The following is a 13,193-nucleotide window of genomic DNA, read 5'->3' as shown; positions in this document are numbered from 1 at the left end:
TCTCTCTCTATAGCGCGCAATGAGGGCCTCTACAACTCTTTTTTCCTGGGCTGAATCAGGGGCCCAGCACGTCCCTGCTTAAAATATATGCTATATCGTTACGGTTTGTATCAGAATCGTATCGGAGTCAGGCTGTCATATCGTATATCGTATGGAAGGTCAAGCATCTATATCACAGCATCCCTAGGGACGCTAATCTATTTACACACACACACACACACACACACACACACACACACATACTCTATTTACACACACACACACACACACACACACACACCCACACACACACACACACACACACACACACACACACACACACACACACACACACACACACACACACACACGCCTAATCTAAAAGAACACACGATTAAGATGGAACTTTAAAAAGACACAAATAGAAAAAGTTCACACAGCGACCTTTACACGGTGTGCTCCGTGCACGGCCCGTGCATGTGGAGCTGCACGTTGCAGCAGTCAGGGGGCGTCAATTGGGTATGGCAGGGGTATGCAGCTGCCATACCCTGGGTCCAGGGGGGGAAAATAAAAGTTACCTTTAAATATAAATCCATGAATGTCTCTTTGTCTATCTGTGCTGGTTATTATGTTGTTAAATTACAGTAAAATTACTACAAATGCAAAATGTAACAAAATGGTCACTTTAACAAGGTATTATAATTATATTCTCCCCATCTTGACAGAATAGTATATTCCCAGGTTCCGCAGGTCAGCTGCACAGGTGCAATACATTATAGTTAATTGTGGCACGTTTACTAACATGCCAAGTTTAGCTGGGGGGAAAACGGACAAAATGCCCGCATGAGGACTCCCATCTTTGCCATACCCTAGCTTTTGCTGAACTGACGCCACTGGCAGCCGTGCACGTGGAGCCGTGCACGGAGGAGCCTCTGAAAGGCCAAGCGTTTATTTAGAAGGAATATTCCTTAAAGGTCGCTAAAGGTCGGCTTGTTCCAACGCATGCTAGGGTCAAAAGGTCAGAGGTCATACCCTGGCGGGGGGTGGTCTCCTCCAGGGTCACGGGGAGGTCGAGCTCCTTCAGCACCTCCTGCAGGGTCCCGTTGAGACGCTGGACCAAAGGGACCGGCCGGGGATCAAACCCCCGCTGAGGAGGAGGGGCCCCCGACACATGGGGGGGAGGAGGGGGGGCCACGAGCACACTGCTGGGGGCGAGAGAGCTTATAGAGAGCTGAGAGAGAGAGAGAGAGAGAGAGAGAGAGAGAGAGAGAGAGAGAGAGAGAGAGAGAGAGAGATGTTGTGTTAATGTAACGCCCAGCAGGATTTGAACCCAGGTCTCCCGTGTTAAAGTCCAATATCTTAACCATTGATCCAAAGGGACATCCCTCTGGACAGAGGGAGATGCTAGACTGTTGAGGCAGTGAGTCAGTCTGCTACTCTTTGATGTCTCCAGTGTAGAACAGTAGAAATAATTCACTCATATTATGAACCTAGCGGTATTTACCACAATTTACCCTGTGTCAAGTCCCGCCCATTGTCCTGCCCCTCTTCGCACCCATTGGTTGCTGTGTCTTGGTGGGACAAAAGTCCTTTCTCTCCATCCACTACCATTGAAATTCAGTTGCTTCTTATTGTTATTCTGTGTTCAATTCTCATTTTAAACTTGGTTTCAGTAAAAAGGAGCCTCTCGGGTGCAGTACAGTGACTGGGCATGTTTTTAAATGTTTTTATTTCTCCAAAAATGATGTTTTAGCAAATTCAACATAAAAAAGGCAGAACCAGGGCGGGACAAGGCAGAAAGAGCCTCCTGGTTGGTTAGTCACTGACCAATCAGGAGGCTAACAAAGGGACGTTCAATTCCTACATCAGAGATCAGATTAATTCATGTCATGAATAAAACAGATATCAAGGATCTATTGCTGCATGGATGCATATTGTAGCATCTGTCCATTCAGTTGAATTATTAGGAGTGTTTGACATCATCTTTCTTTATCACTTTATTTACAACCAGGTGAATAAATGATCCATAGTGAGTAAATCAGGGTGCAGTGGTGTTTAGTTGTGTCGTTGTTTTGAGCGGCCAGTAGTCCGAATCGCCGATGAATGCTAACCTACCTACCGAGTACCGACACCTACTGAGCGAAAAATCTAGATTTTGCAAGCAAATCAACCACTGTGTGTGTCTGTCTGTCTGTCTGTCTGTCTGTAATATGTGTGAGTGTGGTGGAGAGAGTCGCAGCCCCAGCCTTGAACCCTCAAAAGTCTAGTATCTCCCTCGTTCCATATAGGGATATCCCTTTGGAGCAATGGTTAAGATATTGGACTTTCACGCGGTGTGTGTGTGTGTGTGTGTGTGTGTGTGTGTGTGTGTGTGTGTGTGTGTGTGTGTGTCTCTTGACACGGATTTCTCCGCGTATCATCGCCCGCTGTCTCCGCAGCTCTGGGCTGCTTTCCAGGACAGCGAGAGAGCCTTCAGAGCCGGACTCAACACCAGGCCACGGCGGGAGAAGTGCTTCGCGTGTTCCGGAGACCCAGGAGAGTGGATACGTCTGATCAAAGTGCTGCACGGAGTATTCTTTAAGAATGGTGTTTTTACAACAGTGAGTCACCGGGGAAAACAGCTCGGGTTCCCGTTCATGAAATATGTTACGCGGATCCTGAAAAAGTTTCCTCTGTATCAGCCGCTCCCTGAGCCGATGACGTCATCCTCTGCTGCTGTCTGGATCGAGGGGCAACTGTGTTTCATCCGAGATACAGTGCAGCCCCAGCTCTGCATTAGAACGCAGGAGCGCCGCAGTAATAAGGTGAGCAGGAATAAGCTTGCTTCTCTGTGGCTGTATAGAAGATCAAAGGCGATCCAGATAATCCTTAACAACAGTGAATTCCCGGACACTCCCCCCTGTCCCAGTGACGTCACAGCTGTGAAGCACTACTACGAAAATAAATGTCAAAGCCAAACGTCAATCAGTGACCCTCTCCCATTAACCCCTTGGAGTAGCCTTCCACCAATTCAACCTAGTGACTTTCCAGACACCTCCTACTTCACACAGGCTGAAGTAAACACTGTCTTATGCAGCCTACCTAACAACAAGGCATGTGGCATAGATGGTGTTAGCTATGAAAGCCTTAAGACTCCACAGACATGTGAAATATTAACATCTGTATTTAATGTCTGTCTGGAAAATAAAAGGGTCCCTGAGTCCTGGAAAGGAGCAATGATTCATCGAATCCCAAAAAAAGACAATATACCAGATGATCCATCCACCTGGAGGGACATCTCTCTCCTTCCGACCATCTACAAAGTGTTCATGAAGTGTATCCTGTCTCGTGTGTTGCCCTGGCTAGTGGACAATAACATCCTGTCATCTAAACAGAAGGCATACATTAACAGACAGGGCATGAATGAACACGTATTTTGCCTGAAAACTGGGATCGATGATTTCAAACACGAATCTTGCAAATTCTATTCTGTCTTCCTGGACTTCAGGGACGCTTTTGGGACCCTGACCCACAATGTCATGATTCACGCCCTTGAGGAAATCCAGCTACCTCGGGTGTTCATTGACATTATTAAGGATGTCTACAGCTCTTCCTTCATTCAGGTTATCTGTGGAAAAGAACTCACAGATCCCGTCCCCCTCCAGGTGGGCATTAAAACTGGCTGCCCGTGGAGCGCCATCAATTTTGTCCTCGCCATCAACCAGTGGATTAGGTGGTTATGTGACTGTGCTCCACCTAATGTTATTTCCCCCAATCCTATTCAAGGCTACGCAGATGATGTGCAGCTGGCTTCTCGGGAGGAGAGCGTTATCAAGGACATGCTCTCTAGAACTGACACATTCCTGGACTGGTCCGGTCTGGAGATTAAACAATCTAAATGTGCAGTTCTGTACCAGAGAAGGAGTGGTGGGAATCGCTGGTATAAATCTAAAACGGATAGAAATCCAGAGTTCTCCATCAACTCGGAACCGATCCGTGTGTACGACCTACATGAGACGTACAACTACCTTGGGCACAAATTCAATGTAGCTGGCGAGTGGAAGGAGCAGGTTGACTATATGGTCACAGAATTCACCACCAGGCTGGAACTGATTGATGTTTCACCCCTTCCACTGCTCATGAAGTTGGAGGCCATCAGACAGGTGGCCCTGTCAAGAATTCAACACCTCTTCTCCAACGTACACCTCATGAGCAAAACACTGCGGGAACTGAACAACAAAGTGGTTTCCATGGTGAGGAAGTGGTTTGGACTGAACACACACTCCACTAGAGACATTATTTTCCAGTCCAAGCAGGAGGGAGGTCTGGGTGTTCCACACGTGGAGTGGATTTATAATGCCACCAGACTGTCCCACCTGACCAACATGCTGAACAGTGATGACCGGACTGTCAGGGAACTTGCCCGGTCTTCATTATTCCTTGACATGAAACGGCGTAAAGTTCCCCTGGCAGGAGAGGGTGAGCCAAGCTTCTTAGGCTTCAGAAGGAAGCCAAACAACAAGATGGACTCACACTCTGCTGGGTTTGGGGTCTCGTCAGACTGGCCCGACCTAAATGACCTCTGTGTGCGAGCTGGAGTTTCCCTGGACTGGGTGAAGTCTGACTCAGACACCGTAATAGTGTCTGAGGATATTATATCTGACTGTACTGTCTCAGTAAGGGTAACTGTTAATGATACTGGACATCATGTATCACCAACTAACACACGCAGGTACCTGGTAGGGTTAGAACAACAGAGGCAGCAACAACACTGGACTGGTCTAAAATTACAGGGAAAGCTAGCATGTATTCCCACTGCAGATCATACAGTTTCTCACACAATATTCAATAACTATGCAGTTGATGAGGATATTCTTACATTTGCAGTTAAAGCTAGACTACAGGTTCTTCCAACCAGACTCAATCTCTCTCTGTGGTACCCTAACACATTTCCTCCTCATTGCCTGCACCACGACAACATTCCAACCATAGAATCACTGTCACATATTCTGAATGTCTGCCATGTATACAAGGGAATGTATATTTCCAGGCATGATAGAATTGTTGACCTACTGGTTAAGAACATGCTTTCATACATCTCACCGTCCTCTGTTAAAGTTTATACCCACACAAGGGTTTCACCTAACATGTTCATGCTGTGCAATAACCAAGTTGACACTTTCTCAAATGTGACAGCCAATACACCAGATGTTTTTGTTGTTGATGAAGAGAGCAGAGAAGTCACCATCTCAGAAGTAGGTTGTACGTTTGACTATAGTCTGGAAGAGGCATTCCTTGCTAAGGTTCTAAAATACCAACTTCTCAAAAATGAGATTGAACAACTTGGGTACAACTGTAAACTACTTGTGTTTATATTTGGAAGCCTTGGCCATGTCCACAGACTAGTCATAAGGGGTTTGCAGACGGCAGGAATTCCCAAGCCAAAAGCCAAAGCATTGGCAAAATTCTGTTCAATATCTGTGATAATAGGCAGCCGCCACATATGGAGGAGACGGTGCTTCTTGTATCCATAGACTATGATTAGTCATACAGTATCATACGAGATTCTGAACTTGACGAGTGCATCTACCAGTATTTGTGTTCAAGATGTTTTCTTGTAAAATGTGAACATAAATAAATGATTAAATGTGTGTGTGTGTGTGTGTGTGACACAGCACACTGAAAGCTGAGCCTTTATTTTGGAAACACGACTACACACAACTTACACACTAACACTAACACTACACATTCTACACACAACTAGCCACTCTGAACGCACACACGCACACACGCATGCACGCACGCACAGTTATGTAACCACATCAATACTAGAAATATACCTAAATATAGGCAAACATTAAAGATGAAAATTGGCAATGGTAAACCTCAGAACAAATCAAATCACATTCTGATCAATCTATAATCGATGAGACGATTAGGAGACAATATTGTAGGTGGTGATGGTTATGCATTATGTACTGTACATGATATTAAAGGAGTAGTTCACCCCCAACATGACTTTTTTTCTATTGATTACTCATGCCATGGAGAGTAGAGTTCAATAATTTTTTTTGGTTTTTGTCACATTTTCCCCCATTGATTCCGGATGGTGACCCGTTTCGAAACGGGTCACCATCCGGAAACAAAGGGGGAAAATTTACTCGAATCAAATTTTTGTCTTAGGAATGTGACAAAAACCCAAAAATATTATTGAACTCTAGTCTCCATGGCATGAGTAATCAATAGAAAAGAAATCATTTTGGGGGTGAACTACTCCTTTAAGAGGAGAAGTACAGTAATACTCAGGTCAGTGATAGTCTGCCAAGTCAGAGATCACAGTTCTACTGTCTCTGCTTGGAGGAGCAGCTGAACCATAACCAGATAAGCTTTAATACCAAAACAACAGCTATCAGACCTGGTGGAGACACTGAGGCTGTATTCTGTTTGTCTTCAGTAGCAGCTCTTATGCCTTAACTTAATCCCACCACCAAACCTTTCATCTGAGAGTTCTGACCTTCCAACAAGCAGCTTTCTGAACTCTAATTCTGGATAATGCTTTTCAGAAGATGTGAGTGACGTCATTTTGTAGTTGAACCTGACAGTATGGACAGGCCTTTACGTTAAGGTCTAAGAGCTGCTACTTAAAACACAATCACAATAGAGCCCTACGACTCTTACAAGCTATCAATGATCATTATGTATCATCGTACAGAGATGAAGATCATAAAACGATCAACGTAATGTACTGTAGATAAAGTCACATATAATCAACCAGTAAGACTCCCTAATCGGGAGATAAGCGACCGTCAGGTCGCAGTGTGATTTTAGGGCAAAATCTGTAGTAGTAGAGGGTCATGTGAGAATTGATGGGTGGAGGTTGTGGTTTGGCAGGCAAGGAGTATGTGTGTGCAAAATCTGGCATGGATCGGGGCAACGTTTGCGGAGATATGAGCAGGGCAAAAATGTGACGTGTGACAGACAGACTGACAGACAGCTGGTGGAGGTTTTGATAATAACTGCGACCTGACTGTCGCAATAACATCTTCCTCAACCCCAAGTCACAACTAAACTAAGCCTATCAGTTCAGTCTTAAAGACACAAGCAATAGTTCACAAGTCACTTCATAATAATAATCATTAAAACACATGCAGTTAAAGCTGTAGGGCTGTTAATACCAGTAAGACTCCCTAATCGGGAGATAAGCGACCGTAGGTCACTTATCTCCACAAATCGGGCAAAAATTAGTTTTTCCAAAATCTTCCTGATCCATGTTGATGACATGAGTGTAGACATACTGTGTAGTGATTTTCGTGATTTTAGGGCAAAATCTGTAGGAGCAGTGTCCAAAAATGTGTTTTTAAAAATCGGCCTGAAGGTGGCGTTATATGGGACAGATTCATGTTGATGGGATGAGTGTAGACATACTGTGTAGCAATTTGCGTGATTTGAGAGCCAAAACTGTAGGAGCAGTGGCCAAAAATGTGTTTTAAAAATCGGCCTGAAGGTGGCGCTAGAAGAGGGCCATGTGAGAAATGAGGGGTGGGGTCTCCGCGTTGCCTTGGCGGACGAATAGGTACCGGCCCCGGCTCTCCCGGACGCTCCTAGCCCGAGTTACGGCATTTTAGGTGAGCTGCAGTGGAGGGGGTCCTCCACTGGGGGCGTCACCACTTTTGCATCCGTTCTGGAGCACCAGGAGTGGGTGGTCCCCAGGAATTCCCCGTGAGCAGCCCTGTTGGGGTGGTCATTTGGTCATTTTTGCACATTTGGTCATTTTTTACACCTGGGGGTCCCCCAGGGACCTGGGGGTCCCTGGAGCTCTGAGGGTCCTTGGAGGTTGTAGTTTGGCAGGTAAGGAGTGTGTGTGCAAAATTTGGCATGGATGGGGGCAACGGTTGTGGAGATATGAGCAGGGCAAAAGTGTGACGTGTGACTGACTGACGCACGGACAGCCGGTGGAGCTTTTGGTAGTAAATGCGACCTACGGTCGCAACTAGATGTATTCAGGCTAAAAATAAATCCAATCTGGATTGTAAAAGTAGAGTTAAGAAACAAAACCTATTAATAGATCTGGAAAGATTCACCCTGACCCCCATGACCCCGGCTATTCAGGTCTGTTCACACGCACGCACGCACGCACGCAACGCACGCACGCACGCACGCACGCACGCACGCACGCACGCACGCACGCACGCACGCACGCACGCACGCACGCACGCACGCACGCACGCACGCACGCACACACACACACACACACACACACACACACACACACACACACACACACACACACACACACACACACACACACACACACACACACACACACACACACACACACACACACACACAGACAGTGACAGCTACAAACAGCTTTCCATATCAAATAACTGTGATATAAATGCTCCCCGTCATGAAAACATTTCATGCAGGGTTCAACATTTTCTAGGCCTGAGAGAGAGAAAGAGAGAGAGAGGACCCCCAAAATGATATGGGAGGGGTTGCACCGTGGGGAATTCGAACCCACAACCTCTGATTAAAACATGTTCATACTGTAGATTATCATTTAATATTGATCTGATCTATGAACATGTTGGATGCATGTCATTTATCCACTTAAAACCATCAATACTTTAGTAAAAATGACCTTTGGCCTTCTGTACTTGGTCTGCTCTTTTTTCTGTAAGCTTTTGTGAGCTTGCAGATCTGTTGTTTTCTGCTAAAGTTCTCTACAGAATACACTAGAATATAGGGATGCTAGGGTTCAAGTGGTTCATGTTAAGATTGTATATCACACAAATATTTGGCGTCGTCCCTTTTAGTAACTCTGAGGACCCCCTGTTAAAGACAACTGATTTAGAGCTAACAACATTGTAGAGCTCTAGACCCTGATGTTAGATAGGAGAGTGTGGAGGGTTTAGCCTTCTAAATCAGAAGTTTGCACAGCTTGTAGATCTGCTATGGCCAATAGCAGATTTTAGCAATGCTAAAATCTAAAATAAGACTGATGCTGGCGTGCAGAGAATGTTAGAGGGGCAGGGGCTGACATTTATAAAAGGGCCTTTTGGTGAAAATATTGAAAATAGCAGACCTCCAAGCTGCAACGCATCACAGCGCAGGAGCTTGGAGGTTGATATTCCACACTGAACTAAGCATTATTAAGTGAATACTGGAGATGTGGCGTAACGGCATGGATTTCTACACAGAGAGGGCAATTCTTTCAACATAAGATGCTGCATTCAAGTTACTTATTTGGGGAAAAAATATTTAGTATCATTTTAAACTTGAAGTACAAAGTTATTTTCAGTCAGTTCTAACCAAAATGGCTGTTATCTCAACGTTTTCCTCACAACATAAACACTAAAATATCGTCACTGTCGGTCAGAAACCTTGTATCTCCAAGTTTCAAATGTGTACGTCTTTTGGTAAAGCAAAGCCCTGCTTCATCATACAAGGCCGTCGCACAAGACTGTCGCACAAAACAGCAGATCTACAAGCACACTTGTGTGCTTGTAGATCTGCTGTTTTCACTAGTTTAGTACATTTTATAGATGATAAATACAAAACTAACGGTTTTGGACATACACGGTTTCCACCCGACAACGACGATATTCTATAAATATAAGGTGCTGGGAGTGAAAATTATAATGTAGGGGTGCCTCGGATTAAAACAATATTCATGGGGTGACCTGAGACTAAAGGTTTAAGAACCCCTGGTGTATGTTGTGGCTGTCCAACTGTCCATTACTCTGTTAGACATTTAGGAGAGGATTGTTAATACTTAGACAGGCATGTATTGTACTAAATATTTTTTCCCCAAATAAATTCCAAATATTATCAAATGATCTCGCAGCACCCCTGGACTGCCGTCACGGCACCCCAGGGTGCCCCGTCACCCACTTTGAAAACCCCTGCAGTAGAGGGAGCGGTCATCGTCTGATACTCAAATACAGAACAAACAGAAAGTTCCACAAGAGGAGGAAATGTAAATTCACATTGATAGGAGCCCTGCTGCTGTTCTTCCATTCTCTCCTCTGTACAGAGAATATCATTCTCTGTATTTGTTGGTGAATTATTGGGTTAATAGTCTATGCCAGCCAGGGGTTTTCAAAGTGGGTGACGGGGCACCCTGGGGTGCCGTGACGGCAGTCCAGGGGTGCCGCGAGATCATTTGATAATATTTGGAATTTATTTGGACACTTTTGTATGATGATAAATGGTAAATGGTAAATTTATATAGCGCTTTTATCCAAGGCGCTTTACATAGATTGTGCATTACATTCACCCATTCACACACACATTCATACACCGGTGGCGGAGGAAACCATGCAAGGCACCAACCTATACTCACCGTGAGCAATTAGGGGTTCAGAGTCTTGCTCAAGGACCCTTTCCAGATTCGAACTGGGAACCCTTCATGCTCTAATAACGGTTTCTCTACCCCTGAGCTATGCCGCCCCATACATATTTTGTATCATTTTAAACTTGAAGTCAGTCAGTTCTAACCAAAATGGCCGTTATCTCAACGTTTTCCTCGCAACATAATCACTAAAATATCGTCACTGTCGGGCAGAAAACTCGTATCTCCAAGTTTCAAATGTGTACGTCTTTTGGTAAAGCAAAGCCCTGCTTCATCATACAAGACTGTCACACAAAACTAGTGAAAACAGCTGATCTACAAGCACACAACGCCTCGTATCGCGAGGCGATGTGTGCTTGTAGATTTGCTGTTTTCACTAGTTTAGTACATTTTATAGATGATAAATACAAAACGAACGGTTTTGGACATACAAGGTTTTCACCCGACAACGACGATATGCTATAAATATAAGGTGCTGGGAGTGAAAATTATAATACCATTATAGTGCCTCGGATTAAAACAATATTTATGGGGTGACCTGAGACAAAACAGTTTGGGAACCCCTGGTCTATGCTATGCTGATGAATTGAATCCATACGACCACAATGGAAACCAGGACAAAGCCTTATCCTTTTAGTCTAAATGTCTCCATGCTGTTTACATTTATGACTAATAAAGTAATCAATCAATCAATCAATCAATCAATCAATCAATCAGTCAATCAATCAATCAATCAGCAACTTGTCTGAACTCCTGTCAAAGCTTCAACAAACACATTTCTGCTTTCAATCATTACACACACAACACACACACACACACACAACACACACACACACGCACGCACGCACGCACGCACGCACGCACGCACGCACGCACGCACGCACGCGCGCGCGTGTGTGTGTGTGCATGCGTGCGTGCGTGCGTGCGTGTGCGTGTGCGTGTGTGTTGTGTGTGCGTGTGTGTGTGTGTGTTGTGTGTGTGTGTGTGTGTGTGTGTGTGTGTGTGTGTGTGTGTGTGTGTGTGTGTGTGTGTGTGTGTGTGTGTGTGTGTGTGTGTGTTGTGTGTGTAGGGTGTTAACCCTCGCTACTCTGGGTAAATTGACGACTACAAAATAAAAGTAAGATAATAAAATAATCTGATCTGAAGACTGTAAATTATTAACCCATTAAAACCTGCTTCTACAAACACCTTCTGAACCAGCTACTGTAGTTCTACACTTTAACATGCCAGGGACCCCCACAATGATACTTTATCATGATGCCAGGGACCCCCACAATGATACTTTATCATCATGCCAGGGACCCCCACAATGACACTTTATCAGGCCAGGGACCCCCACAATGATACTTTATCATCATGCCAGGGACCCCCACAATAACATGTACTGACCGTACTCAAGACCAAACATGAAGATAGCATTTTTTAGGTCTTTAGAAACGTTTTTTTACTGATTAGATGCATGGTCTACCTATGTTATTGTGTTTTCTAGATTGATATTCCTATGCATTTGTTATAGTGGTGTTGATGTACTGACATATTATCTTGCTTATTGTAGTGATGCTTATTGTAAAAGCATCTGCTAAATGCCTAAACTGTAAACTGACCAGGGACCCCCATCTGAAAATGTGCTGTAGCAGTGAGGGACCCCCAGAAGAGAAGTACACAATAAATACAAATAAAAAGAACAACAGACGAAGAATGTGGCATTAAAATGTAAACTTGTGATCAAGACAGATTCCAATGTATTCTGCATTGTAAGCCTTTTTGCTATTGGACCATTCGAAGCAGTAACGTGTTAAGTAAAGTAAACTATTTCCCTGGCCAATAGAACCACATGTCACAAATCGACAAATGTTGTTTTGCTCTAGATCTTCAAGACCACAGGCAGATTCTACGAATGCCTTCTAAACCAGTATTTCTCGCGCTGCACCCTAAGTGAGGCGCTGAGAGCTTGTAGATCTGCTATCGTATGAATACCCAAACACTCAAATCTAAAATAACACGGATGTGTTTATAAGGTTATAAATGTTTATAATCACATTCATTATAATTAGCACTTATAAGGCTTCATAACACTCATGAATGTTTATAATTATGCATAACAACTCATAACAAAGACACTTCATAACTGATTAAGCGTATAATGCATTATGACTAGTACTAATAACACCTAATAACATTTATTATCGGTTATTTGTGATTATAAATATTTATAACCAGGTTTTCAATGCATTATAAATCCATACAATGTACAGTTTAGACATTTAGCAGACACTCTTAATCCAGAGATTTACAATAGCAAGGTAAAACATCAATACATCAAATGCATAGAAATAGTGATCTAAGTTTATAATTATAATGCATTAGACTCAACCTTTAAGTAAAGTCTTGCCATGAAGTCCTCTCTCAGACTTTACAGAGTTTTATCCACCCAGCTAAAAGTATTGATTAAATTATTACAAAAGTCATACATATACTGACTATGAGGTTACTAAATGTAGTGGACAGCCTGCATGCAAATGAATGAAAGCTTATCAAAAGAGAAGTTGTGTCAGTTAGTAGTAAATGCAAACATATAAATCTATAGTTCCACAGATCAAACAATGGAGTTAAAACTGTTAAAACTGTACCACATTACTGTTATTATTATTATTATGGAGACAGAGAACTCACCATAATGACTGCTATGAACTGGACTCACACTGGAAATGAGAGAGTGAGAGAGAGAGAGAGAGAGAGAGAGAGAGAGAGAGAGAGAGAGAGAGAGAGAGAGAGACGCACTCTCTCTCTCTCTCTCACGCACACACACACACACACACACACACACACACACACACACACACACACACACACACACACACACACACACACACACACA

The 13,193-nt window shown here is 43.8% G+C and overlaps 1 protein-coding gene across 1 annotated transcript in view; it reads right to left on the bottom strand.

Annotated features, from left to right (window-relative positions):
- The window catches only part of LOC308302589 (carnosine synthase 1-like), a gene marked incomplete at both ends in the record, with an annotated part of 29,706 nt that extends 26,207 nt beyond the window's left edge, over positions 1 to 3,499 (bottom strand). The window contains 2 exons of the mRNA XM_080746845.1: positions 1,012 to 1,181; positions 3,492 to 3,499. Coding sequence (XP_080602971.1) covers positions 1,012 to 1,181; positions 3,492 to 3,499 — 178 coding nt within the window. The remainder of the gene's footprint in view (positions 1 to 1,011; positions 1,182 to 3,491) is intronic.
- Positions 3,500 to 13,193: the final 9,694 nt, after the last annotated feature.

Source organism: Nannobrachium achirus (assembly GCF_963921795.1).
Source record: "Nannobrachium achirus genome assembly, chromosome: 17".
NCBI classification, from domain to species: Eukaryota; Metazoa; Chordata; class Actinopteri; order Myctophiformes; family Myctophidae; genus Nannobrachium; species Nannobrachium achirus.
The sequence above is the reverse complement of the archived record's forward strand: the minus strand, read 5'-3'. Positions and strand labels throughout refer to the sequence as shown.